Genomic DNA, 27,868 nt, shown 5'->3' on the forward strand with positions numbered 1-27,868 from the left:
GCGCTCCTGAGCTATGGGTCGGGTCGGGGCAGCCGGGACACCTGGCCGGGCACAGGGGGCAGAGCCCGGTCCATCACCCTGGGACATGAGCCCATCGTCCCCTTGTTTACGGGGGACCAGGTCAGCCCCATGTGGGGCAGACCCTGCACCCAATATCATTACCTCGTTTCTACCCCAGCGCTTAGAACAGTGCTTGACACATAGTAAGTGCTTACCAAATACCATTATTATTATTATTATTATTATTAAGGGAGATCCCAAGGCGGTGTCTGTTTATTGTGCTACTCTCCCAAGCGATTAGTACAGTGCTCTGCACACAGTAAGTGCTCAATAAGTACAATTGAATGAGCGAGTGTGTGGGGGTGGTCCCTCTCCCGGGCTGCTGACCCCAGCCCCCGGGCACCTTGGACTTTGACCGTGGCGGATGTGGATGCGGTCCCGTGGTCATTGGTGGCGATGCACGTGTACACGCCACTGTCTTGTGGCATAAGATTGCAGATCTTCAGGGAGATTTCTCCAGAGTCGCTGCGGGAGGGAGGAAGGTGGCGTTGCCAGGGATCGGGGGCGACGGCCGGGGCCTCTGCACCCCCAGCCTGGTCCATGCCGGTGACCCTTTCCACCCCCGGGACCGGGACCCGGCACAACCGAGTGGACAATGGGTGCGGGAGACCCCGATGAGCCTCTCTGAGCCTCGGTTTTCTGTTCTGGACAGTGAGGATATGACCCAACCTCTCCCTCTCACTTGGGGGAGGTGGTGAGGATGAGAGACAAACACAGACACAGATATTTTCCCCCACCCCACCTCACCCCAACCAACAACCCGGTAATTTATTTTTTATATTAATGTCTGTCTCCCCCAGTGGATTGTAAACTCATTTTGCACAGAGAACCTGTCTGTTTATTGTTCTTTTGTACTCTCCCAAGTGCTTGATACAGTGCTCTGCATAGAGTAAGCCTTCAATAAATACGACTGAATAAATGAACGAACGAACAACCCTCCTCCTCGATCCCTCCACTACCTTCGACTTTGTGGCCCACTCCCTTCTCCTGGTAACATTATCCAACCTTGGCTTCACTGACATTATCCTCTCCTGGTTCTCCTGCTCTCTCTTTGGCTGCTCCTTTTCAGTGTCCTTCACGGGCTCCTCCTCTGCGTCCCACCCCCTAATTGTGGGGGGTCCCTCAGGGGTCATTGCTGGGTCCCCTTCTAGTCTCCATCTACACTCGCTCCCTCGGACAACTCATTTGCTCCCAGGGCTTCAACTCTCACCTCTATGCGGATGATTCCCAAATCTCCCTCTCCAGTCCTGATCTCTCCTCGATATTTTCGTATCTCCTCCTGACTTCAGGACATTGCTACTGGGATGTTCTGGTCCCTGTACTGCCCCTCTATAGAGATGGGAGAGCCCTGGGGTGGCCCTTGCCCCCCCAGGCACCGGGATGAGACCCTGCTCCCTTGGTCCCCTCCCACTTGTCCTGTCCTGGCCAGACCCATCGGAATGAGACCCCCGACTCGCCCCCCCACCCCCACCAGTCCTGTCCTGGTTGGATGCCCCCGATTGAGACCCCCCGCCCCTTTCCACCAGGACTCTCTGGGCTGAACACCCTGGAATTCATTCATTCATATTTATTAAGCGCTTGCTGTGCGCAGAGCACTGTACTAAGTGCTTGGGAGAGTACAATACAACAATAAACAGAAAAAATTCCCTGCCCACATGGAGTTAACTCGTCTAGAGGGGCAGACAGACATGAATATGAATAAATAAATGACAGATGTGGATGTAAGTGGTGTGGGACTGGGAGGGGAGATGAAGAAAGGGAGCGAGTCAGGGCGATGCAGAAGGGAGTGGGAGAAGAGGAGAGGAGGATGCAGTCAGGGAAGGCTTCCTGGAGGAGATGGGTCTTCAATAAGGGTTTGAAGGGGTGGAGAGTCATTGTCTGTGGGATTTGAGGAGGAAGGGCGTTCGGGGCAGAGGTAGGGTGTGGGCGAGGGCGAGGGTTTGGTCACCCCTCCCTCGCCCCCTCCCACTGGGCCTGTCAGGGCTAGACGTCTCAGGGTGAGGGGATGCCAGGATGCGGACCCGGGCTGAGGAGGTGCCGGGGTGAGGTGGTCCTGGGTGGTAGAGGTCCCCCCCGCCACCCCGAGCCCCCTCGCACCTGGCAGAGGCGATGTAGGCGGCACTGCTGGCATGGAGGTTGAGGACGGTCTGGTCCGGGCCCCTCCAGGACACGCTGGGCCGGGGTCTCCCGCACACCTTGCACTGCAGCGTCACCGATGCCCCCAGCAGGCAGGACACGTCGGACAGCGGCACCAGGAACTCCGGGGCCACTGTGGGGCAGGGTGAGGGGTGAGGGGTGAGGGGTGAGGGGCGGGAGGTGAGGGGTGAGGCCAATACGTGGGACGGGCAGCTCGGTAGTGGGGACAATGCGCGGAGCGGTCGCGCTGGGGCGGAGAAGCAGCGTGGCCTGGTGGATAGAGCCCGGGCCTGGGAGTCAGGAGGACCTGAGTTCTAATCCTACCCATGCCACTTGTCTGCTGTGTGACCTTGGGCAAGTCACTTCACTTCTCTGGGCCTCAGTTCCCTCAGCTGTAAAATGGGAACTAAGACTGTGAGCCCCAGGTGGGACAGGGACCGTGCACAGCCCAGTTGACTTGGCCCAGGGCTTAGTACAGTGCCTGGCCCACAGTAAGTGCTAAACAAATACCACAATTATTATTATTCTTAAGTGTAGCGAATAGAGGAGCAGGGTGGCTCAGCGGAAAGAGCCCGGGCTTGGGAGTCGGAGGTCATGGGTTCTAATCCTGACTCTGCCTCTTGTCAGCTGTGTGACTTTGGGCAAGTCACTTCACTTCTCTGTGCCTCAGTGACCTCAGCTATAAAATGGGGATGAAGACTGTGAGCTCCACGTGGGACAACCTGATGACCCTGTATCTACCCCAGTGCTTAGAACAGTGCTTGGCACCTAGTAAGCGCTTAACAAATACCAATATTATTATGATTATTATTATAGTGCATGGGCCTAGGAGTCAGAAGATCTTGGGTTTTAATCCTGACTCTGCCACTCGTCTGCTGTGTGAGCTTGGGCAAATCGCTTCTCTTCTCTGGGCCTCAGTTTCCTCATCTGTAAAATGGGGATGGAGACTGTGAGCCCCGTGTGGGACAGGAACTGTGTCTAACTCCATTTGCTGGTATCCACCCTAGCGCTTAGTACAGTGCCTGGCACACAGTAAGTGCTGAATAAATACCACAATTATTATGATTATTGTTACTATTATTCTCATTATTGGGGGCAGAAGGCAGGGCCGGGGGGTGGGGCCGCTGCTGAGGGCGGGGCAATGCGCAGGCTCAGACGGTGGGTTGAGTCCGGGGGCGGGGCCAGTGTTGAGGTTGTGGCCTGACACGTCACTCTATGGGCGTGGTCGCGGGCGGGGCCACTAATAATAATGACAATAATAATGATAATAATAATAATAATAATATTGGTATTTGTTAAGCGCTTACTATGTGCCGAGCACTGTTCTAAGCGCTGGGGAAGACACAGGGGAATCAGATTGTCCCGCGTGGGGTTCACAGTCTTAATCCCCATTTTACAGATGAGGGAACGGAGGCCCAGAGAAGTTAAGTGACTTGCCCACAGTCACACAGCTGACAAGTGGCAGAGCTGGGATTCGATCTCATGACCTCTGACTCCAAAACCCATGCTCTTTTCACTGAGCCAATAATCATAATGATGGTACTTCTTATGTCCTTACTATGTTATTATTATTATGACGATGATGATGATATTTGTCAAATCAAGTTGGACACAGTCCCTGTCCCACGTGGAGCTCCCAGGCTCAATCCCCAGATGAGAGAACTGAGGCCCAGGGAAGTGAAGTGACATTTATTTATTTTATTTTGGTATTTGTTAAGTGCTTACTATATGCAGAGCATTGTTCAAAGCGCTGGGTTAGATACAGGGTAATCAGGTTGTCCCACGTGAGGCTCACAGTTAATCCCTATTTTACAGATGAGGGAACTGAGGCACAGAGAAGTGAAGTGACTTGCCCACAGTCACACAGCTGGCAAGTGGCAGAGCCGGGATTCAAACCCATGAACTCTGACTCCCAAGCCCGGACTCTTTCCACTGACCCACGCTGCTTTTCAAGGTCACTCAGCCGACAAGTGATGGAGCCGGGATTAGAACCCATGTATCAGGCACCATTCAAAGCATCGGGGTAGATTTAAGTTAATCAAGTTGGACACAGTCCCTGTCCCCCATAAGGGTCACATTCTTAACCCCCATTTTACAGATGAGGGAAATGAGGCCCAGAGAAGTGAAGTGACTTGTCAAAGGCCACACAACAGAAAAGTGGAGAAGTGGGAATTAGAACCCAGGTCCTTCTGACTCCCAGGCCTGGGCTCTAGCCATGAAGCTATGCTGCATGGGATTGGGGCAGGGGTGGGTGGGGGGCAGGTGGGCAGGGGGTGGGTTAGAGGATGAGGTCGGGGGTCGGGGGCTGGGGCAGGTGGGTAAAGGGAATGGGCACGCACCGCACACAACTCACCATCCTGGATGAAATTCGGATTCAAGATCTGAAAAAAGAAAAAGCAAAAAGTGTGAGGCCCAGAAATCCCCATCTTTCTGTTGCCCACAGAGCAGCTGAAAACTACCAGATTGGAAGATTGTGGTGGCCAGGGATAATAAAATGATAATAATAACATTAATAATAATAGTAATGTTAATGTTGGTATTTGTTAAGCGCTTACTATGTGCCGAGCACTGTTCTAAGCGCTGGGGTAGACACAGGGGAATCCCGTCGATTAGACTGTAAGCCGTCAAACGGCAGGGACTGTCTCTATCTGTTGCCGACTTGTTCATCCCAAGCGCTTAGTACAGTGCTCTGCACATAGTAAGCGCTCAATAAATACTATTGAATGAAAGGTTGTCCCACGTGGGGCTCACAATCTTAATCCCCATTTTACAGATGAGGTAACTGAGGCACCGAGAAGTGAAGTGACTTGCCCAAAGTCACACAGCTGACAAGTGGCCGAGCGGGGATTCGAACCCATGACCTCTGACTTCAAAGCCCGTGCTCTTTCCACTGAGCCACGCTGCTTCTCTTGTTAAGTACTTGTTAAGCGCTTACCCTTCCGCATCACCTCAACTTGCTTCCTTTGCTCTTCCCCTCCTCTTCCCGCCCCACAGCACTTGTGTATATATGCATATATTTATAATTCTATTTATTTATATTGATGTCTCTTTACTTGTTTTGATGTCTATCTACCCACCCCCCGCCCAAGACTGTGAGCCCGCTGTGGGCAGGGATTGTCTCTCTTTATTGCTGTGTTATGTTTTCCGTACTATGTTTGACACATAGTGTGTTCTTACCAAATATCATAAAAAAAGAGGCCAGAAAGAGGGGAGAGTCAAGGATGGAGAGGGAAGAGCCAGGGGAGTTGGATGGTCCGTGTTGGGGCACTGGGGAGAGTCAGGGATGGAGAGGGGATTGTCAGGAGTGTGAGATGGTCCGTGCTGGATTATCAGGGAGACTCAGGGACACTGGGTCACTGTGGTAGATTTTATATATATATATATATATATATATATATATATATATATATTCAATATTTGTTAAGCACTTACTATGAGCCAGGCACTGAACTAAGCACTGGGGTAGATACAAGTTAATCAGTTTGGACACAGACCCTGTCCCCCATGGGACACATGGTCTTAATCTCCATTTTGCAGATGAGGTAAGAGAAGTGAAGTGACTTGCCCAAGGTCACACAGCAGATAAGTGTCCTTCTGACCCCCAGACCTATGCTCTATCCATTAGGCTAGTACTCTCCCAAGTGCTTAATGCAGTGCTCTGCATACAGTAAGCACTCCATGGATATCATTGATTGATTGGAGAGCAGGAGGGTCTGGTGTGATGGAGGGTCCACCATAACGGTTTGCCTGGGGGTCAAGGGTTAGAAATCCGATGCTGGCCCGCATGACCCTTCGTCTGAGCAATTAATATCAATTAATAGTATTTACAGAGCACCTTCTATGTGCTAAGCACTGTACTGAGGGCTGGGCAGTTAGTACACCCAGTCCCTGACCTCTAGGAGCTTACAGTTTACAGTGTATACAGAGCACTGTACTGAGTGCTTGGGAGAGTACAAGCCTCCTTTTCCTCTTTTCCCACTCCCCTTCTGCCCCGCCCCAACTTGCTCCCTTTCTATGCCCTTCCTCCCTCCCAGCCCTACAGCTCTTATAAGTACTTAGTACAGTTACCCCAGCGCTTAGAACAGTGCTCGACACATAGTAAGCGCTTAACAAATACCAACATTATTATTATTATTGCTTTGGATACAGTAAGCGCTCAATAAATATGATTGAATGAATGATATTAATGTCTGTCTAAAAGCAAATTATGGTATTTGTTAAATGCTTACTATGTGCCAGGTACTGTACTAAGCGCTGTGGGGGAATACAAGCAAATCGGGTTGGACACAGTCTCCGTTCCACTTGGGGTTCGCAGTCTTAATGACCATTTTACAGGTGAGGGAACTGAGGCCCAGAGATGTGAAGTGACTTGCCCAAGGTCACACAGCGGACGAGTGGCGGAGCTGGGATTAGACCCCATGACCTTCTGACACCCAGGCCCGAGCTCTGTCTACTAGGCCCTGCCACTTCTGCTCTAAACTGTAAACTCGTTGTGCGCAGGGAAGGTGTCTGTTTATTGTTATACTGTACTCTCCCAAGTGCTTAGTACAGTGCTCTGCACACAGTAAGAGCTCAATAAATACCACTGAATGAATGTGAATACGAGTTAGTAGATACAATCCCTGTCTTCAAGGAGCTTACAACCTCTTGTGTGCAGACTGCTGCACTGAGCACTTGGGGAAGGACACTGGAGTTAGTAGACACGATCCCAGCCCTCCAGTGTTCTCAGACTACTGTGAGCAGAGCACTGTGCTGAGCGCTTAGGAGAGAACACGGGAGTGGGTAGACAAGAAATTCTCACACTCCTCCAGCCACCGACAACTGCTGCTGCTCAGGTGTCGGCCAGGGGCGGCACAGCAAGGGCCCCAGTGCAAGCCGATTTGCAAGTTATTCAATTTAATTGTATTTAATGAGCGTTTACTGGGTGCAAAGCACTGTCCTAAGCGTTTAAGCTAGGTGAGGGGAGGGTGAGGGGGTCTCCCTGCCCCCCTCCGCCTCCACCCAAACAGCTACCACACCAGTCCGAGCTCTTGTTAGATCCCGCCTCGACTCCTGCATCAGTGTTTCCTCCTTGGCCTCCCTGCCTCCAGTCTCTGCCCTCTCTCATCTACATACCTCACTCTGCTGTTCACATCAGTCTCTTCAAAATGCTCAGTCCACCTCTCCCCCCTCCTCAAGACCCTCCAGTGGTTGCCTGTCTCCCTCCGCAATAAACAGAAACCCCTCAGCATGGGCTTTAAAGCTGTCAGTTAGCATACCCCGTCCGCCGACTGATCCCCTATTAATTCATTCATTCAATAGTATTTATTGAGCGCTTACTATGCGCAAAGCACTGTACTAAGCGCTTGAGATGTACAATTCGGCAACAGAGAGAGAAAATCCCTGCCCAGTGCAGGCCACATGCTCCGCTCCTCTAATGACAACTTACTCCTGGAACTCGATCTCTTTTATCTCTCTGCCCACCCCTCGCCAACATCTTGCCTCTGGCCCGGAATTTCCTTCCCTTTCATGTTCTACAGACCATCGCTTCCCCCCCAACTTCAAAGCCCTACTAAAATCACACCTCCTCCATGAAGCTTTCCTCCACTAACCCCTCGTTTCTCTGACTCCTTTTCCCTTTGGCATTGCCTTTGCCCTTAGATCTGTATCAATCAATCGGTGGCACTTATTGAGAGGTTACTGTGTGCAGAACACCGTAGTAAGTGCTTGGGAGAAGCAGCGTGGCGTAGTGGCTAGAGCACAGGCCTGGGAATCAGAAGGTCATGGGTTCTAATCCCAGCTCTGCCACTGGTAAACTCTAGAGGGGGAATCAGACATTAAAATAAATGGGGAAGCAGCGTGTCCTAGTGGATACAACACAGGGCTGGGAGTCAGAAGGACCTGGGTTCTAATCCCAGCTCCACCACCACTTGTCTGCCATGTGATCTTGGATGCTTCATTTCTCTGAGCCTCAGTTACCTCATCCATAAAATGGGGATTAAGACTGGGATCCCAGGTGGGACATGGATTGTGTTCAACTTGATTGTATCCACCCCAGCATTTAGTACATTGGCTGGCACATAGTAAGTGCTTAACTTCCTTCATTCAATCATATTTATTAAGCGCTTACTGTGTGCAGAGCACTGAGCACTTGGGAGAGTACAATACCACATGAAATAGACATATTTCCAGCTCACAACAAGTTTACAGTCTAGAAGGGGGGAGACAGATATCAATATAATAAATAATTAGAGATAGGTACATAAGTGCTATGGGACTGTGAAAGGGGAAGAGCAAAGGGAGCAAAGCAAGGGAGGGAGACACAGAAGGGAGTGGGAGAAGAGGAAGGAAAGGGGAGGATTAGTTAGGGAAGGCTTCTTGGAGGACATATGCCTTCAATAAGACTTTAAAGGCAGGGGGAGAGTCATTGTCTGTGGGATTTGAGGAGGAAGGGCGTTCCGGGTCAGAGGCAGGATGTAGGCCAGGGATCAGTGGCGAGACAGGTGAGATGGAAGCCCAGGGAGCAGATTAGCAGCACCAGAGGAGTGAACTGGCCGGGCTGGGTTGGAGCAGTAGAGAAGCGAGGTGAGATAGGAGAGGGCAAGGTGATTGAGGGCTTTAAAGCCAATGGTGAGGAGGTTTTGTTTGATGTGGAGGTGGATGGCCAACCACTGAACTTTCTTGAGGAGTTGGGTGACATGCTCTCAATGTTTTTTAGAAGAAAGATCCAGGCATCAGACTTTAGTATGGACTGGAGCAGGGAGAGACAGGAGGCTGGGAGGTTAATGGTTAACAAATATCTCTTAAAAAAAAAGTCGGACACAGACATAAGTGCTGTGGGACTGAGGTTGAGGGCCAAGGGCACACAGCAGACACGTGGGGGAGCCGGGATCAGAACCCAGGTCCTCTGAATCCTGGGCCCAGGCTCTAGCCACTAAGCCACGCTGCTTCTCTTATTATGGAAAGGCTAAAATCAAGCCTGTCCCACCCTGACCCTTCCCCACCTCAGTCCTCAGCTGCATGTTTTATCCAGGACACAATGTACCTTCCCCTCCCTTGCCTCCTCAGGCTTGAAAAAAGCCCCGGGTGAGGATCCTTGCCAGCGTGTGGAGCTTTGAAAATCTAAATATATCGTGTGGGCTCTGGTTCGGGCTAACCCCCTCAGGCCCCGTGGTCCCTGCAGAGGACAGCGATGGCACGTCGCTGACGGCAGCCCCTCCCTCACCCCATGACGGGCAGAATTCTGGCGGAGTCTCCCGGACTTTCTCAAACTCCCCGAGGGGTTGGGACAAGTGGCGGGAAGTGGGACGGGATTATCTTTAATGGCAGCTTCCTCTTCCCTGGAATACCACCAGACACCGGTGCCAGATCCTCCCCATCAGAGCGCGGCCCGGGGACGGGAACAATCGACGCACTGTCCATTTGGTGCTGCTTAGGCGCCATTTGTAACGACAGGTCGGGCCCCACTCCTGGTCAGAACTCTCGGCAGGAGCTCTGGGGGCATACCTCGGAATGCTTCGGACGGGGGAGGGCCGGAGGGGGTGGAGGCTTTGACTCCGTCTCCTTCGCCCATTCGGACTCCAGCGCTCCAACCTGTCTCTTGGATCTTTCGTCTAGCAAGTGTGAGTGAGTCTCGCTGCCGGCCTCCTCAGTGGAGGCTGAAGGGAAGAGATCTTGGCGCCCTCTGAGCAGACTCCGCTGCAGGCCCGAATGCCCTTTCTTGTGCCAGCTGACCCCAGCTGACCCCCAGCCATCCTTCTGTTCCGGACATGTCCGCCTGAGGAACTCTGACCCCAGCTTTGACATCTCTTCCCTACAAGAAGCTCCGAGCTCCTTTCTCCCAATTAATCGACCATTTAATCAATGGTATTTATTGAGCACTTATTAGTACTGTCCTAAGCACTGAGTAGTGTTGGCCCCTACCCTGCTACATGGGATCTCCCCGCTCCCACCCCCCATTCTATGGGGAAAGGGAGGGAGGGACGTGGATGGAGGCCGGAAGGAGAGAGAAGGGAGGGAGAGGAGAAAAAAGAATAAGGCGGGAAAGATTGGGAGGGGAAACAGCAAGGCCTAATAGAAGGAGCCCGGGGCTGGGAGTTAAAAGACCTGGGTTCTAATCCTGGTTCGGCCACTTCCCTTTCGCGTGACCTTGGGAAAGTCCCTTCATTTCTCTCCTCATCCGCCTCCTGTCTCTCTGGCCGCTCCTTCTCTGTCCCTTTCGCGGGCTCCTCCTCCGCCTCCCACGCCCTCGTTGTGGGAGTCCCTCAGGGCTCAGTTCTGGATCCCCTTCTGTTCTCTATCTACACCCCCTCCTTTGGAGAACTGGTTCGCTCCCACGGCTTCAACTCCCATCTCTATGCGGATGATTCCCTAGGCCATGCTGCTTCCCCTTGTCTTGGGTCTACTATCCCAGCTTGTGGATAGCGTTTGACTCATAGTAAGCGCTTCACAAATACCACAGTCATTATAACTATTGTTATTATTAGGGGAGGAGAGAGGAAGTGAGGGGAGGAGAGAGACAAGAGGGGAAGAAGAGGAAAGAGAAGGAGATTAAGTGGACTGATTGGGCTAGGAGCAGTTTTTAGTTTATGAGGGAAGGGGATGGCGGGGGGTAGGGGGTGGGGCAAATTGAGACTCTGTGGGGCTGGTAGTGTCCTGTCCTTCTCTGCAGGGCTGTGATGATGTAGTGGATAAAGCATGGGCCTGGGAGTCAGAAGATCATGGGTTCTAATCCCGGGTCTGCCACTTGGCTGTGAGACCTTGGGCAAAACACTTCACTTCTCTGTGCCTCAGTTATCTCATCTGTAAAGTAGGGATTAAGACTGTGAGTCCCATGTGGGACAGGGACTGTGCCCAAACCAATTACTTTGTACCTACCCCAGTGCTTGGCATAGTGCCTTGCACATAGTAAGTGCTTAACAAATACCATAATCATTATTATCATTATTATTTTTATTATTATTATTATACTGGGCTCCAGACCCCAGGGTGCTTAATGGAGAACACTGGGGAGTTGGGTAGGACAGTCCTGGCCTGTAATTGGAGTCTGGGAGGGGGTTAGAAGGGATGGGTCGGGGTGAAGGGGTCATGGGTGGGGAGCAGGGGTGGAGGGGTCAAGGATGGAGGAGATGGGGTTCGGGGGGTCAGGGATAGAGGGAGAAGGACGGGGCAGGGGTGGAAAGCAGAGGTGGAGGGGATTCAGGGGTGGAAGGGTCAAGGGTTGGGTGGGGGACAGGGATGATGAGACAGGGTGGTGGGGAGGAGGAAGCGGAAGGAGGAAGAAGCCGGGAATGGAGTGGGTGGATGGGGAGCAACAGACCAGGAGGACCAGCAGAACCAGCGGACACACCCAGGCTGGCCACAGGCCGTTCCCCCCCTTTTTCTAGGGTATATGTTAAGCGCTTAATATGAGGCACAGGCACTGTACTAAGCACCGGGGTAGCTACAAGCTAGTTAGGTTGGACACAGTCCCTGTCCCACATGGGGCTCACAGACTTAATCCCCATTTGACAGATGAGGTCACTGAAACCCAGAGAAGTGACTTGCCCAAGGTCACACAGCAGACAAGTGGCAGATCCAGGATTAGAACCCAGGCCTTCTGGCTCCCAGGCCCGGGCTCTTCCCCCTAGGCCGCACTACTGCTCCCTCCCCGGTGTCATCTCTCCGCCCACAGCCACGTCCTCAACACTGGTCCTACAGTCCTGCCAGCCAAAGGGAAGGGAGGGGAAGAGAGGGAGGCCAGGAGGCCCCCAGCCTCCGATGGCCCTGCCCCTTCCTCCCGGAGTCTGGCCATCAAGGGGGGGCGTCCCTGCCCCCAGAACATTGCAGCCCTTTGCTGGAGGACCACAGCCCTATTATGTCATTACGAACAGCCCAGCCCCGGGGGCCACCTGGGCCTGCAGCTTCCTTCCATCACCCCCTTACCCAGGGGGTCTCTCCCCCCACCCATCTGGCCTTCCCCCACACCCTGCCACCCCCCCCAGAGCTCCTCTCCTATCCAGGCTACGCAACTGGTGCCGGTGAGGTTGTGGGGGGACACAGCTGGAGCTGCAGGGACTCAGCAAAGGCTAGGGTTGGCAGAGGGCAGTGAGGCCTAGTGGACGGAGCACAGGCCTGGGAGGAGGAGACTGGGCTGCTACCTCTGGATCTGAGCCTGGCCTGCTGTGTGACCTTGAGCCAATCGGTTACCCTCTCTGGGCCTCAGTTTCCCCAGCCATACAATGGGGATGAGATTCCCCTTGTCTCTTTCTCTCAGACTGGAAGTCCCCAGGGGGCCGGGGACGGTGTCCAATTTGATCATCCTCCTTGTGAGCCTCTTGTTTAGACTGTGAGCCCATTATTGGGCAGGGATGGTCTCTATCTGTTGCCTAATTGTACATTCCAAGCGCTTAGTACAGTGCTCTGTACATAGTAAGTGCTCAATAAATACTATTGAATGAATGAATGAATCGGCCCCAGGGTTGGACACAGTGCTTGGCACAGAGCGAGCGCTGAACCAATACCTTAGTCACCGAGTCTCCACCATGGAGCCCATAGAGGCCACACCCCAGGGACACCCAGCCTGTTCCTGGCCTGGCCCACCCCCTTCTCCTGCCCAGAAGAGGGCAGGACTCCCCCCGAGGACCATCAGTGCGCACACCCTATGGTCCCCTCGCCCTCCCCATGCCCCCCAACACCACCCGGGTGTGTGGGCACGTCCCAACCCATCAGGGGGCGGGACTCCCCACCGTGGACCCCCTACCTCCATGCTAGTGTTGGGGTCGAGATCGTCACACTCGGAGTCCTCTGAGCTGGGTGCCTCCTGGGCCCGCATGTGTTGTGTTGGAAGGAAAGGAGAGACAGAGAGAACAGAGAGAGATACAGAGAGAGACGGTTAGGGTTGGGGTCCCAGGCTTGGGGAGGTGGGCACCCGGTCAGACCCACGGCCTAGTCTCTTGCCCCTCAGCGGCCGCTGGGGACGGGCCGCCCGGCCGGGATGGACCGACGGGGTGATGGTGGTCGTGGCCAGCATGGGTGGGGGCTGGGTTCAGGGCGGGGTTACTTCTGTGGGCCAGAGTACCAGACCACCCACTCCCCACAGCCCTCAATCTCCCTCCCAGTGCTTAGAACAGTGCTTGGCACATTGTAAATGCTTAACAAATGCCATCATCATCATCACTGGCCTCGGGCCTAAAGGCCATAGAGCCTGGCCGGGTGAGGAGCCACTGTTGGCAGTGTGCCCCGGGGAGAAGCGCATAGGGTGAGGCATCACAATTCATTCATTCATCTATTTGATCATATTTATTTATTTTATTATTTTTTTAATGGTATTTGTTAAGCACTTAACTATGTGCCAGGCACTGGGTTGGATACAAGCAGATCGTTGGACACAGTCCCTGTCCCATATGGGGCTCACAGTCTCAATCCCCATTTTACAGATGTGTGCAGAGCACTGTAGTAAGCGCTTGGGAGAGCACAATAGAACAATAAAAAGACACATTCCTTGCCCACAACGAGGTTACAGTCTAGAGGGGGAGATGGATGTTAATATGATCTGGGTTGGAGGGCCAGCTCTGCCCTCGGACTGCTGTGTGACCTTGGGCCAGTCACTCAACCTCTCTAATAATAATAATACTAATTATGGCATTTGTTAAGTGCTTACTATGTGCCAGGCACTGTACTAAGCACTGGGGAAGATACAAGCAAATTGGGTTGGACACAGTCCCTCTCCCACGTGGAGATCACAATCTTCAGCCCCATTTTACAGATGAGGTAACTGAGGTCCAGAGAATTGAAGTGATTTGCCCAAGACCACACAGCCAGCAAGAGGTGGAGGAGGGATTAAAACTCATGGCCTTCTGACTCCCAGGCCTGTGCTTTATCCACTATGCCGTGCTGCTCTTCTGAGCCTCAGTTTCTTCCTCTGTCCAAGGGGGAGATGACCCTGCTCTCCCTCTTAGACTCTGGGACCAAAGGAGGATGGAGGCACTGCCTTCCACTTAGTAATAATAATTAATAATGACAGTGTTTATTAAGTACTTACTATGTGCCAAGCACTGTTCTAAGAATTAGGGTAGATACTAGGTGATCGGGTTGTCCCACATGGGGCTCACAGTCTTAATCCTTTTACAGATGAGGGAACTCCTGAGAAGCAGTGTGGCTTAGTGCAAAGAGCATAGGCTTCAGAGTCAGAAGGTCATGAGTTCTAATCCCAGCTCTGCCACGTGTCTGCTCTGTGACCTTGGGCAAGTCACTTAACCACTCTGTTCCTCAGTTCTCTCATCTGTAAAATGGGGATTAAGACTGTGAGCAACCCACTTAGCTCACATCTACCCCAGTGCCTGGCACATGGTAAATGCTTAACAATATTGTTATTATTATTATTATAAGTGCTCTGCACACAGTAAGTGCTCAATAAATCCCCCCCTAAACTGTAAGCTCTCTGTGGGCAGGGAATATGTCTATCATTGTACTGTGCTCTCCCAAGCACTTAGTACAGTGCTCTGCAAATGTCAAGTGCTTAATAAATACAAGTGATTGACTGATGATTCCGAGCCATCTTACGTGGGGAGGGTCCCGCCCCCCCCCAACCCCTGTGGGAGAGCAGGCTGGGGGCCATACTCACTCTGACGGGGGGCGTGTGGGCCAGGGGCTCCTTGGGTTTCCGTGGCGGGCTGGGGGCTCCGCTCTTGCCCATGCTGTCCTTCTCTGCCCGCTTCCTCATGCGCAGTGTGTGCCAGGAGCAAGACTTCCTGTGGTGCCAAGAAACGTCGTACCCGTCACCCCTCCGCTCGGAGCCGGGGCAGGGGCGGCGGCCGGGAAGCCCCCACCCGCCCCGGGGGGGCTTCCGCTTCTGCTGCCGGGCTGGCCCAGGGAGGCCAAGGGGGCTGGGGTGGAGGTGCGGGGGGGTGGGGGGGGTTGCCCAGATCAGCGGCCGTGTCCAGGGTGCAGCCTGGTGTGGGGAGCGGGGCGGAGGTGCCCTTTGCCCCCAAGTGACCAGTTGGCCCAAGGGCAGGGAGGTTCCTGGAATTCACAGCCTCCCGGGAGCAGGGGAGCTAAGGAGGAGAAAGAGGGCGGGAGGGCAAAGGGGGAGCCAGTGCTGCCCTGCTGTGGTATTGCCCTGACCTGCCATGGCACTACCCCTGCTACCCTGCCCTCTCACGCTCTCTCACTTCCCTCGCTGCTCTCTCTGGCCATGATGCTGCCTCTGCTGCTCTGTCCTGCCTTGGCATTGCCCCCACTGCTAAAGCCCTCCACCACTTTGCCCCCTCCTACCTGGCCTCGCTTCCGTCCTTCCGCAACCCAACCTGCTCACCTCACTCTAGTGCCATCCTCCTCACTGGGCTTCAATCTCGCCTGTTTCACCGCCGACCCCTGGCCCACGTCCTGCCTCTGGCCTGGGACGCCCTCCCTCCTCAAATCCCCCAGACGGTGACTCTTCCCCTCACTTCAAAGCCTTATTGAAGGCCCACCTCCTCCAAGAGGCCTTCCCAGACTAAGCCCCTCCTTTCCTCCTTTCCATTCCCATGTTACCCTGACTCGCTCCCTTTGTTCTTCCCCCTTCCCAGGCCCACACCACTGATATCCATCATTTATTAATTTGTAATGTTGTACGTCACCCCACCTCTAGACTGGCAACTCAATGTGGGCAGGGAATGTGTCTGCTTATTGTTATATTGTCCTCTCCGTGCTCTGCACACAGTAAGCGCTCAGTATATACGATCGAATGAATGAATGAATGAATGAATGAATGAATGAATGACGCTGCCCATGCTATCCTGCCCTGCCATGGCACCAGGCCCATTACCCCGGTTGCCTTCAGTGCCCTGCTTCCACCTCTGGCTGTAAGAAAGACCAGACGAGGATGCCACACCCCTCCCTCGACAGCAGCCTGCAGCCACCACCTTGGCCCGTGACTCGGCTGCCCCCCCTGGCCCCCCTGATGCCCCCGGCTCTGCCCAGAGCCCCTCCCATCCTCCCCAAGAAGGACCAGAGAGGGGACAACAAGCTACACTGCCACAGACTTGGGGGAGGAGGACAGGGCTGGTGGGGCAGGGGGACAGGCACAGCCTGGGTTTTGGAGGGGGGCAGGGTTGGTGGCGGCCAAGGCTGAGCCCTTCACAGCTCTGTGCTGCCGGGGTGGCTGAAGGGAGGTGCCATCCTGCCCCTCCCATCCATCCGCCCACCCTGCCCTGCCCTGTTTCTACCCATCCTGCCCCTTCCTCCCTTCCTGCCCTGCCCCAGCTCGCCCCTCCTGCCCCTTTCACCTGTCCTGTCCAGCCTTACCTCTGTCCATGCTGCCCTGCCGGCCCATCCAGCCCTGCCCTTGCCCTTGCCTGCCCTTGCCCTGCTTCTGCCAGGCCCCTATATTTAAAATGTTGATGTTTCCTTTTAAAACCTGCTAAAGACGAAAGTTCTCAGATCTGTAAAGGGAAAACAGATCCCGTTCCCCTCCTCCACGGGACTCTGCTCACTTAATGCTGGTATTTGTTAAGCGCTTACTATGTGCTGAGCACTGTTCTAAGCGCTGGGGTAGACACAGGGGAATCAGGTTGTCCCACTGCCACTTCAACCCAGGCTTCCTCTCAGGCTTCCACCGGGGCCAGGGGAAGCTCCCCCACCCCAGAGACACAACCCCGAGCCCCTTCCCCGGCCTCTTCCACGACTCCTGCCCTGGCCCCGCTCTGTGGCGGTGGGGGGGCCGTAGAGGAAGGGGCAACTGAGGGGAGGGGTCGGGGAGGTCGAGGGGTAAAGTGGGAAGGGAGTGCAGTGCCCTGCCCTGGCCTAGCTCAGCATGGCAGGAGAGGAAGGGGTGGAGGAGGGACCCGTGAGCCGCTGCTTTGAGCCCGTGGATTTGGCGTGTCCAGCTCAGGCACGTGGGGCCCCATTGCCCACTCCCCCACCGCCCACCCTGCCTCCAGTCAGTCAGTGCAGCTAAAGGGCAACCGCCCAACCCCCTGGCCCACAACCTGGCCCCTGACCCCCGACCTCAGACCCCCACAAGGCGAGCGGGAGGGAGGGATCCCTGCCCTGCTCCAAGCAGGTGCCCCGCTCCCTCAAGCCCCGTGGCCGGGGTAAAGGGCAGCAGGCATGCAGGGAGGCAGGCGGGCACAGGGGCAGAGGGACCAGCAGGCAGGAGGACAGGGCCGCCATCCAGGTGGGGGCCAGAAGGCCACGGGTCCGGTAGCGGGCAGGGTCATGGCAGAGATGGCCAGTGACTGCCAGCGATGGCCAGTGTGCCCCCTCGGGTCTCGGATGGGAGAGGAGCCCAGGGCCCTCTAGGTTGGCACAGATGGACAGGCACAGACTGAGGGAGACTAGCACCAGCTAGGCCAGCATGGGCTGGACTGAGGTGCAGCATATGGCCTAGCAGATAAAGCCCGGGCATGGTAGTCAGGAGGTCATGGGTTCTAGTCTCAGCTCCGCAACTTGTCAGCTGTGTGATCTTTGGCAAATCTCTTCATTTCCTGGGCCTCAGTTCCCTCTTCTGTAAAATGAGGATTGAGATTTTGAGCCCCATGTGGGACAGCGACTGTGTCCAACCCCATTTGCTTGTACCCACCCCAGCACATAGTACAGTACCTGGCACATAGTAAGTACTTAACATATACCACAGTTATTATTATTATTATTGTACACTGGCCTGGCACAGGCTGGATTGCCACTGGCTGGACAGGCACTAGCTAGACCAGTGAGGGCTACATGGCCACCAGCTAGACTTGCTCAGGGAAGGCTGCACCACCACTGTTTTGGGGGGATTTTTTATGGTATTTAATTGTGATAATTGTTCAGCACTTACTATGTCAGGTATTGTACTAAGCACTAGGGCAGATCCAAATTTGTCAGGTTGGACACAGTCCCTGTCCTGTATGGGGCTCAAAGTCTTAATCCCCATTTTACAGATGAGGAAACTGAGGCACTGAGAAGTGAAGTCACACAGCAGACAAGTGGTAGAACCAGGAGTAGAACCCAGGTCCTTCTGACTCCCAGGTCTGGGTTCTATCAGCTAGGCCTCTATGCTGCTTTTCTTTTGGACTGGCACAGACTGGATTGGCTTAGGGCACCCTGGATTGGCATGGGTTGGAATAGCCAGCCTGGGCTACACTGGCACCGGTTAGACTGGCTGAGGGCAGGCTGGGTTGGCATGGGCCAGATCAGTTTGGGCTAGGCTTGCATAGGCCGGACTAGCTTGGGGTGAGCTAGACTGGCACCGGGTGGATGACTGGCACAGGGCAATCTGGACCAGCACAGGATAGAATGGCACAGTTTAGATTGGCATGGGGCGAGCTGCACTGGACCAAGTGGACTGGCATGACCTGGATGGACTGTCTAGACCACCATTGTCCGTCCTAGGTCACCAAAGGCCAGACCGGCACCAACTGGACTCGAGTGGCACGGGCCGGACCGGCACAGAATGTACTATACTGGTTGGACTGGCTGTGTTTGGACTGGCAAAGAGCGGGCTGAACCTCCACGGGCTGGATCAGCACGGCTGGGCCAGGCTTTGACTGGACCACCATGGGAGTGGGCATAGGGTAGACCCAGGTGGACTACTGACCTGTGTTTGCTGCTCTGTCCGCCGGTCGGGGAAGGGGCGGGAGGGTGGGGGGTGGGGAGCGGGGGGGTCCGCTTTCCCGCAGGTCAGAAATGGTCAAAAGAACTAAAACCAGCCCACCCCCCACCCCGCTTCCCGCCCCATCCCAGAGCAAAAAAAAAAACCATGAGGGGCAAGTCCTCTGGCCCCTGCCCACAGGGCAGCAGGGTGAAGGTTTATTTACACATATGTAAAATAGTACACGGAAACAGTGCGTTACACAACAGCGCCCAAGGGGCCACGGGACCCCTGCCCGGCCCGGCGGGGAGGAGGGGTCCCGGGGTAGTGCAAATGTCTGGACGGGAAGGGGCCAGGGGCCCGGGCCCCTGGCATTGGACGGCTGCTGTCACACACTCACGCACACCCTGGCAGAGTCCGCGTCACCCCGCTGCTCTCGCACGTGTCTCTCACTCTCGCACGCTCTCGCACCGTCTCTCACTGACTCTTGCACGCCTCCCTCCTCTGCCTCACGCTCCGGCCCGTGATCCCAGTTGACGGGTCCGAGGGCGGGCCGGGGGGAGGTCCGGGCCACGTCTGGAGTGGTGGGGCTGGGGAACCGGCTCTCCACCCTAACCGACGCCCACCGGGGGAGGGGATTCGAGGGTGGGCAAGGCCGGTCAGTCCCGCCGGGAGAGGGAGAGGGTGTGGCGGGAGGGAGGGCCGGCTGCACAGGCGAAGGTGGGAGCACAACCAATTCCACGAACAGAAGGAAACCCGCCAGCCGGCCAGCCAGCCAGCCCACCCCCGCGGGTGTCCGTGGCCGCCACGGCCGGGGGGCAGCGGGTCGCCGGGAGGCCGGGGGCGCCGGGAGCGCCGGGAGCTCGGGCCGGGGTCGAGGCGGGCCGCTCCGGGGCACTTACTTGATGGTCCCGTCGCCTGGGTCGGGCGGGGTGGCGGAGGGGGGCCTGGGCCCGGGGCCGGGGGTGGCCGCCGGCTGGAAGACGGGGCCCGAGCTCGGCTGGTGCCCGCGCTCACCGGCCCGGCTCAGGCCCGCGTCGTGCTCCTGGAGGCCCGCGTGGTCCTGGGCGCCTGGCGGGGCCGGGGGCTCGTCACAGATGCCTGGGTCGGCCTGCGGGGGGTGGGGTGGGGGGGCGAGGTCATTCATTCAGTCAATTGTATTTATTGAGCACTTACTGAGTGCAGAGCACTGTACTAAGTGCTGGGGAAAGTACAATACAACAATAAACAGTGACATTCCCTGCCCACAACGAGCTCACAGTCTAGAGACAAGCTCACAGTCTAATTATAATAATTATGGTATTTGTTAAGTGCTTACTATGTGCAAAGCACTGTTCTAAGTGCTGGGGTTGATACAAGGTAATCAGGTTGTCCCACGTGGGGCTCACGGTCTTCATCCCCATTTTCCAGATGAGGTCACTGAGGCCCAGACAAGTGAAGTGACTTGCCCAAAGTCACACAGCTGACAAGTGGCGGAGCCGGGATTAGAACCCACGACCTCTGACTCCCAAGCCCGTGCTTTTTCCACTAAGCCACGCTGCTTCTCGAGATAGAGTCTAGAGATAATGGTATTTGTTAAGCATTCACTATGTGCCAGGCACTGTACTAATCGCTGAGGTTCTTACTTAAAAATCACCTCCTCCAAGAGGCGTTCCCAGACTGAGCTCCTCTTCCCCCTCTACTCCCTCTGCCATCCCCCCTTTACCTCTCCGCAGCTAAAGCCTCATTTTCCCTTTTTCCCTCTGCTCCTCCACCTCTCCCTTACCATCCCCACAGCACTGTACTCGTCCGCTCAACTGTATATATTTTCGTTACCCTATTTATTTTGTTAATGAATTGTACATCGCCTTGATTCTATTTAGTTGCCATTGTTTTTACGAGATGTTCTTCCCCTTGACGCTGTTTAGTGCCATTGTTCTTGTCTGTCCGTCTCCCCCGATTAGACTGTAAGCCCGTCAAACGGCAGGGACTGTCTCTATCTGTTGCCGACTTGTTCATCCCAAGCGCTTAGTACAGTGCTCTGCACATAGTAAGCGCTCAATAAATACTATTGAATGAGGTGGATACAAACACAGCAGTTGGACACAGTGCCTGTCCCACATGGGGCTCACGCTCTCAATCCCCATTTTACAGATGATGTAACTGAGTCCCAGAGAAGTGAAGTGACTTGCCCAAGCTCACACAGCAGACAAGTGGTGGAGCCGGAATTAGAACCCATGACCTCTTGACTCCCAAGCCCGGGTGTTAGCCACTACTCCTCACCGCCCCTCCCCCGGGGGGGGGGGGGGCCCAGGTCCCACCCCGACCTCCACCTCCCCTCCAGGGGGTGGACAGACCAGCACACACTTGCTCGTCGTGTGTTTATTGCTATGATGTCCTCTCCCAAGCGCTTAGTACAGTGCTCTGGACATGGTAAGTGCTCAATAAGCACGACTGACTGACCAACTGACCTCACTAGGAACTCCCCAAGGGAATGAGGCTGGGAGCCCCACGTGGGACAGGGACTGTGTCCAACCTGATTACCTAGTACCTACAGCAGTACTTAGAATAGCATTTGGCACATAGTAACTGCTTAACCAGTAACAGAATTATTATTTTTATTATTATAGCCCCATGCCAGGTTGGGTGGCACTCTGGCAGGTGATGCCGGCTCCTTTGCCAGTGGGCCCGCGGGCCGGCCCAGCTGCGGATCGGGAGCTGGCCGGGCGGGCATGGGTGTCCTGGGAGAGTCGCACCTGCAGAAGGGAGACCTGCACCCCCTCTTCGACGTGCTTCGGCCCAAATGGGGGTCGGATGGGGGCCGGTCCGAGGGAGGCCATTTGGGGCAATTCCATTGGAGTAGATGGTCCTCGAGGGCGGGGACTCCGTCCTTGTTTGTTCTCAGGTGCCCAGTACAGCACTCTTCCCACCGCAGTAACCCCATACAGTGCTCTACCTGCATTAAGTACCTAGTACAGTGCTCTGCACACAGGAGGTGCCCAGCAAGTGCTCTAAATAGAGCAGGCACCTAGCACAGCACTAAGCATGCAGTTGGCTCCCGGGACAGCTGTCTGCCCAGAGCAGGTGCCCAGTACAGCGCTCTGCACACAGTAGGTGCCTAGTAGAGCACTCTGCGCACCAAAAACGTCCAATCAGACTTAGTACAGTTCTCTGCACCCAGTAAGCACTCAATAAATACGATCGATTGATTTAGACGCTGACTGATCTGAGCACCCTCGAGGAAAGTTTACTCCAACTCCTTCCTCCAAAGAGGAAGGGATCCCCAAACTGCCCCAGTTGCCAGGACCCCAGGAGGTCACAGGGTCCCGCCTCCTGCTTCGAGGCGGGGCATTCCTCCAACCCCAACCACGGCCAGAAGGCTGCCCCCCACAGCGATCCGCCCCCCGGCCCGGAGCCCACGACTGCCTCCTCCTCCTTGCCGGGTAGATCCCCCTGCTGTCTAACCGCGCTCTCTCCCGCTGCGCACCTCGCTCGGCTCATACGTGTCCGCCGGCTGCTGGCGGTCGAAGCCCGGGCTGCCGTCGGCGGTGGGTCTCTTCAGGGAGGGCAGCGGGGGGCTGCCGTCCATCCCCTTGGTCTGCCGCTCCGGCCCCGGGGGTATTGAGGAGTGGGGCCGGGAGCTGGGCCCGGGGACCCTGCTGGCCGGAGTCTTTAGCACAGCGTTGCTGCGTTCCTTCCGCTGGTACTCGATGGGTGACTGCAGAGCTGGAAGGAGAGGACGGGGAGCACCGACCCCTGTTCAGGCGAGGGCCTCGCCTGTGCACGTGGCCCCGGGTCTCGTGCACACCATGTGTGCTCAAGTCTCAGGGCATGATGGGTACCCCATGTGTGCCCACATCCTAATGCGGCCAGGACAGTTTACTGGTCTATTATCCTTTTTATTGTTATACTGTAGTAATAATAATAATTATGGTAATAATAATAATATTAATAATTATGGTATTTGTTAAGTGCTCACTATGTGCCAGGCAGTGTACTAAGCACTGGGGTGAATTGAGCAAACCTGGTTGGACATAGTCCCCGTCCCATGTGGGGCTCACAGTCTTGGTCCCCATTTTACAGATGAAGGAACTGAGGCCCAGAGAAGTGAAGTGACTTGCCCAAGGTCACCCAGCAGACAAGTTTCAGAGTCGGGATTAGAACCCATGACCTTCTGCCTCCCACGTCCGTACTCTAGCCACTAAGCCATGCTGCTTCTCGAATAGCGTTGTAGTCTCCCAAGCGCTGAGTACAGTGTTCTGCATATAGTAAGTGCTCAGTTAATACCATTGAACGAATGAATGAATGAACGGCAGGCCCGGACTTGTTTAGAAAATAACCAACCAAGGGTGTGGAGCAGGCCCGGGTCTGGTTGAACTGGCAGCCCGGGCGCATCGCCCACCGTGCGGCTCCTGCCCACGTTAAACGTTTGGTTTGCCAAGCCTGGGCTGGAGAGAGTTCATCCACGTTGACCAGGCCCCCGTTGCATTCCGGGACTTGTAGCTCTGGTTTCTCTGCATGCTTAGCGGAGGCCCCGCAGGGCCCGGGGACCCGGGGGGGCCGGGGGGGCCGGTCAAACTGAGCGGAGGTCAGCCCTGGGCCGAGCCCCCAGCCCAGCCCCCGGCCCCGGGTCCCGCCCCAGGCCTCGCCCCCGCCCAGCCCCCACCCCCGCCCCCGGAACGCCCCGGCACCGTTGAGGAAGCGGGGCTGATGTGTCCAGCACCTGGCTGAAGCGTCGGACCTGGCCCTGCCCCCGCCCTGGCCCCCGCCCCGGCCACGCACCGTTGATGAAGTGGTGCTGAGAGTCCAGCAACTGGTTGATATCCTGGACCCAGGCGTGTCGGATGTCAGGGTTGGCGGCCTGCAGGACGATTCTCTCAGCCTTCTCTCGGTTGAGCAGGGCGAACTTGCAGGGGTCTCCGTCCACGCTGTCCTCCAGGCTCAGGTGATTCATCTGGGGGGGAGCCGGGGGGCTTCAGCCGAAGGGCCGAGCCCCGGCGGCCCCACCCCCGCCCCTCTGCCGGCGCAGTTTACGTGGGTGGGTGTGCGCATGTGTGGGTACGCGCACGTGGGTAGGTGTGTGTTCATGGTTGTGTGTGTGCGTATGCACGTGGGTGTATGTCAATCGTATTTGTTGAGTGCTTATGGTGTGCAGAGCAGTGTACTAAGCACTTGGGAGAGGACAATAGAGCAATCTAACAGACACATTCCCTGCTCACAATGAGCAAGTGCGGGAGCCTGTGTGCACGAGTGTGTCTGTCTTACCCCCTGACCCTACCCACCAGGTTTTTCACCCTCTGGTTTCCCCTATATTTTCCAGCACCCTCCACTCTCCCCGCCAGCCCCTGCACCCCCTACATTTCCCAGCAGCCCCTGCTAGCCCCCATGCCCCCTGGTTTCCCCCTACATTTCCCAGCACTGACCATGCTCCCCAGCAGTTCCTGCACCCCCAATGTTTCCCAGCACCCTCTGCTCTCCCCAACTGCCCCTGTGCCCCCGATATCCCCTTCTTTCCCAGCACCCTCTGCCCTCCCCACTTGACCCCTGGCACTTCAACATTTCCCAGGACCCCTCATAATAATAATAATTTTGGTATTTGTTAAGCACTTACTCTGTGCCAAGCACTGTTCTAAGGGCTGGGTAGATACAAGGTCATCGGGTTGTCCCACGTGGGGCTCACAGTCTTCATCCCCATTTTACAGATGAGGTAACTGAGGCCCAGAGAAGTGAAGTGACTTGCCCAAAGTCACACAGTGATAAGTGGCGGAGCCAAGATTAGAACCCAAGATCTCTGACTCCCAAGCCCGGGCTCTAGCAGCGTGGCTCAGTGGCAAGAGCCCGGGCTTGGGAGTCAGAGGTCATGGGTTCGAATCCCAGCTCTGCCACTTGTCAGCTGGGTGACTGTGGGCAAGTCACTTCACTTCTCTGTGCCCCAGTTCCCTCATCTGTAAAATGGGGATTAGGACTGTGAGCCTCACGTGGGACAACCTGATTACCCTGTATCTACCCCAGCACTTAGAACAGTGCTCTGCACGTAGTAAGCGCTTAACAAATACCAACGTTATTATTTCCACGGAGCCGCGCTGCTTCTCATCTTTCCCAGTAGTCCCTGCACTCTCTGGCACCCCTATATTTAATTAATTAATAATGGCATTTAAGTGCCTACTATATGCCAAGGACTGTACTAAGCACTGGGGTGGGTACAAGCAAATCGGGCGGGATGCAGTCCCTGTCCCAAGTGAGGCTCACAGTTTTGATCCTCATTTTACAGATGAGGTAACTGTGGCCCAGAGAAGTGAAGGGACTTGCCCAAGGTCACACAGGAGACACGAGCCAGACCCGGGATTAGAGGCCCTGACCTCCTGCCTCTAAGGCCCATGCTCGATCCGGTAGGCCATGCTGCTTTCCCAACACCCCCTGTTCCCCTTGGTTTCCCCTAGTCACGCCATGCTCCCTAGCGGCCTCTGTGCCCCCGGCAACCCCATCTCCCACCCCACGCCCAACAAGCCCCGGCACCCCCAAGGTTTCCGAGCAACCCCGTGCTCTCTGGTTTCCCCTTCATTCCCCCGCCTGTGGTGGTCCCCGTGTCCCGGCCCGTGGCGGTCCCCGTGGCGCCCCTCGCCGTGGGGCACCTTGATGCCGCAGGTGAAGGCGTAGGCGGGGGCGAGGGCGGCCTTGCGGAGCAGCTCACTGACAATGACGATCTGCTCAAAGAGGAAGACGCGGCGCTCCTTGGGCCGGCTCTGCTGCGCTCCCGCGTCCGGCCCCGTCACGAAGAACGTGTCTTGCTGAAGCAGCTTGCCCTGCGCTGGCAGCGGACCCTGCCCACACACACAGAGAAAACATACACACACTGAACCGTGGGTTGGGTGGGACCGGTGGGGGGTCCCTCCCCCTTACCCACCCACTGGACCCCTTCCCTCCACCCCCGCAGGGCACTTTTGGCTTCGAAGAGGATCCAACCCCACCAGCAGTGGGTCTGACCTGGCTGTCTGGCCACTGCCCTGGGGCTTAGTACAGCGTTTGGCTCATAGTAAGAGCACCCAAATAAACACCTCCAGATCCAGCGATTTCAATTCTCAGTGTTATCTATGGCCCCCCTCGCCAACCCCGGCCACTGAACTCTCCCGAGCTTTTAGTAGTAATAATAATAATGATGATGGCATTTGTTAAGCTCTTACTATGTGTCCAGCACTGGTCTAAGCGCTGGTGTAAATACAAGCTAATCAGGTTGGACACAGTCCCTGTCCCATATGGGGGTCACAGTCTCAATCCCCATTTTACAGATGAGGGAACTGAGACCCAGAAAAGTTATGTGACTTCTGCCAAGTCACACAGCAGACAAGTGGTGGAGCTGAGATTAACAATAATAATAATAATAATAATGGTATTTGTTAAGCACTTACTACGTGCCAAGCACTGTTCTAAGCACTGGGAGAGATTCAAGGTAATCAGGTTATCCCACGTGGCGCTCACAATCTTAATCCCCATTTTACAGATAAGGGAAATGAGGCACCGAGATGTTACGTGACTTGCCCAGAGTCACACAGCTGACAAGTGGTGGAGCTGGGATTAGAACCCACCACCTCTGATTCTCAAGCCTGGGCTCTTTCCTCTAAGCCACGCTGATTAGTACCCAGGTCCTTCTGATTCCCAGGCCCGGACTCTAGCGCTCAATAAATATGACTGAATGAAGGGGTGCAGATCATACTGATGTCTGTCTCCTCCCACTCCAAACTCTGAGTTCGTTGTGGGCAGGGGTTTTCATTGTTTATTCTCCCAAGTGCTTAGTACAATGCTCTGCACACAGAAAGCGCTCAGTAAATACAACTGAATGAGTGAATAATTGAGTAGCCGAGCTCGGCGTGCACCGGGGTGCCGAGGCTGGGGGTTGGGTGGTCAGGGACGCCACAACTACCTCGCATCCATCCTATCCTCTTTGCTTCCCGCCCTCCCAGCTCTGGGGCATGAGGAAATCGGGTGGTGGGTGTGACGGAAGCCAGGCAGTGAGCCTCGAGGGTGCAGGTGGACCCCGCTGCCGGCCCCTTCCCCCCCCGGGAGACCCCAGGTACCCAGCGTGGTCTGCTCAGCTGCCGCCCCCGCCCCCTGAGTTTGGGGAGACACCCGGGGCACATAATAATGATGATGATAATAATTATGGTATTTGTTAAGCACTTACTATGTGCCAGGCATTGTACTAAGCGCTGGGGCGGATACAAGCAAATCGGGTTGAACTCAGTCCCTGTCCCATATGGGGTGGGGGGTTACAGTCTCAATCCCCATTTTACAGATGATGGAACTGAGTCCCAAAGAAGTGGAGTAACTTGCCCAAGGTCACCCAGCAGGCAAGTGGTGGAGTCGAGATTAGAACCCATGATCCTCTGACTCCCAGGCCTGTGCTCTAGCCACTCTGCCATCCTGCTTCTGGCACATCGTTGGCCCCTCCGTGCCCTGCCCCTCCTCTTAACAGGCCCCAGGCCTTGCCCCTGCCCTGCCCCTGCCAGGGGGAGGGTCTCGACATCCCATCCCACCTCGAAGCCCTGCAGCCGGCCGAGGTTCATCATGTCGTTGCAGCGCTTGGGGACGAGACACATGAGTTCCACCGCCTCCTGCCAGTCACAGCGAGCAATGTCAGCACCCCCTGACCCGGGACCCGGGGTGGGGGTGGGGAGGGGGGCGGGGCCAGGGTGGGGTTGGGACATGCTGACAATAATAATAACAATAATAATAATAATAATCAGAATATTAATAATAAGATATGTGGATTTGTTAAGCACTTACTATGTGCTACGCACTGTACTAAGCGTTGGGGTGGATATAAGCTATTCAGGTTGGACCCAGTCCCTGTCCCCCATAGGGCTCACAGTCTTAATCCCCATTTTACAGATGAGGGAACTGAGGCGCAGAGAAGCAAAGTGACTTGCCCAAAGTCACCCAGCAGACCAGTAGAGGATATGGGATTAGAACCCAGGTCCTTCTGCCTCCCAAGCCCGGACTCTAGCCCCTAGGCCACTCTGTTTCTCTTCTCACTGGGTTGCTGGGGTGGGAAGGGGTGTTGGGTCGGGTCAGGGTGGGATGGGGGTGGGAGGGTGGGGGAGGAAGGGATGGGCCAGGGTCAGGGCAGGATGGGGGTGGGACAGGGAGGAGGGGAGGAGCCTGATTGACGATTGATTGATAGATTGA

The 27,868-nt window shown here is 55.5% G+C and overlaps 2 protein-coding genes across 4 annotated transcripts in view; both read right to left on the bottom strand.

Annotated features, from left to right (window-relative positions):
- Positions 1–274: 274 nt before the first annotated feature.
- LOC120638699 (kalirin-like) lies at positions 275–14,950 on the bottom strand. Its single transcript, XM_039913613.1, has 5 exons — positions 14,780–14,950; positions 12,917–12,976; positions 4,550–4,577; positions 2,158–2,329; positions 275–525 (listed from the first exon to the last, which is right to left on the bottom strand). Exons 1-5 carry the CDS (start codon positions 14,876–14,878, stop codon positions 282–284), a joined length of 603 nt encoding a protein of 200 aa, XP_039769547.1. The 5' UTR covers positions 14,879–14,950; the 3' UTR covers positions 275–281.
- Positions 14,951–18,886: 3,936 nt separating this feature from the next.
- KALRN (kalirin RhoGEF kinase) overlaps positions 18,887–27,868 on the bottom strand; it is a 139,040-nt gene continuing 130,058 nt past the window's right edge. For all 3 annotated transcript variants that reach the window (XM_039913606.1, XM_039913611.1, XM_039913609.1), the window contains 5 exons: positions 27,217–27,294; positions 25,318–25,506; positions 23,468–23,639; positions 22,173–22,411; positions 18,887–19,817 (listed from right to left, as the gene is read on the bottom strand). In XM_039913606.1, coding sequence (XP_039769540.1) covers positions 19,605–19,817; positions 22,173–22,411; positions 23,468–23,639; positions 25,318–25,506; positions 27,217–27,294 — 891 coding nt within the window. In that variant the 3' untranslated portion in view covers positions 18,887–19,604. The remainder of the gene's footprint in view (positions 19,818–22,172; positions 22,412–23,467; positions 23,640–25,317; positions 25,507–27,216; positions 27,295–27,868) is intronic.

The sequence above is a fragment of the Ornithorhynchus anatinus genome, chromosome 1, assembly GCF_004115215.2.
Source record: "Ornithorhynchus anatinus isolate Pmale09 chromosome 1, mOrnAna1.pri.v4, whole genome shotgun sequence".
NCBI classification, from domain to species: Eukaryota; Metazoa; Chordata; class Mammalia; order Monotremata; family Ornithorhynchidae; genus Ornithorhynchus; species Ornithorhynchus anatinus.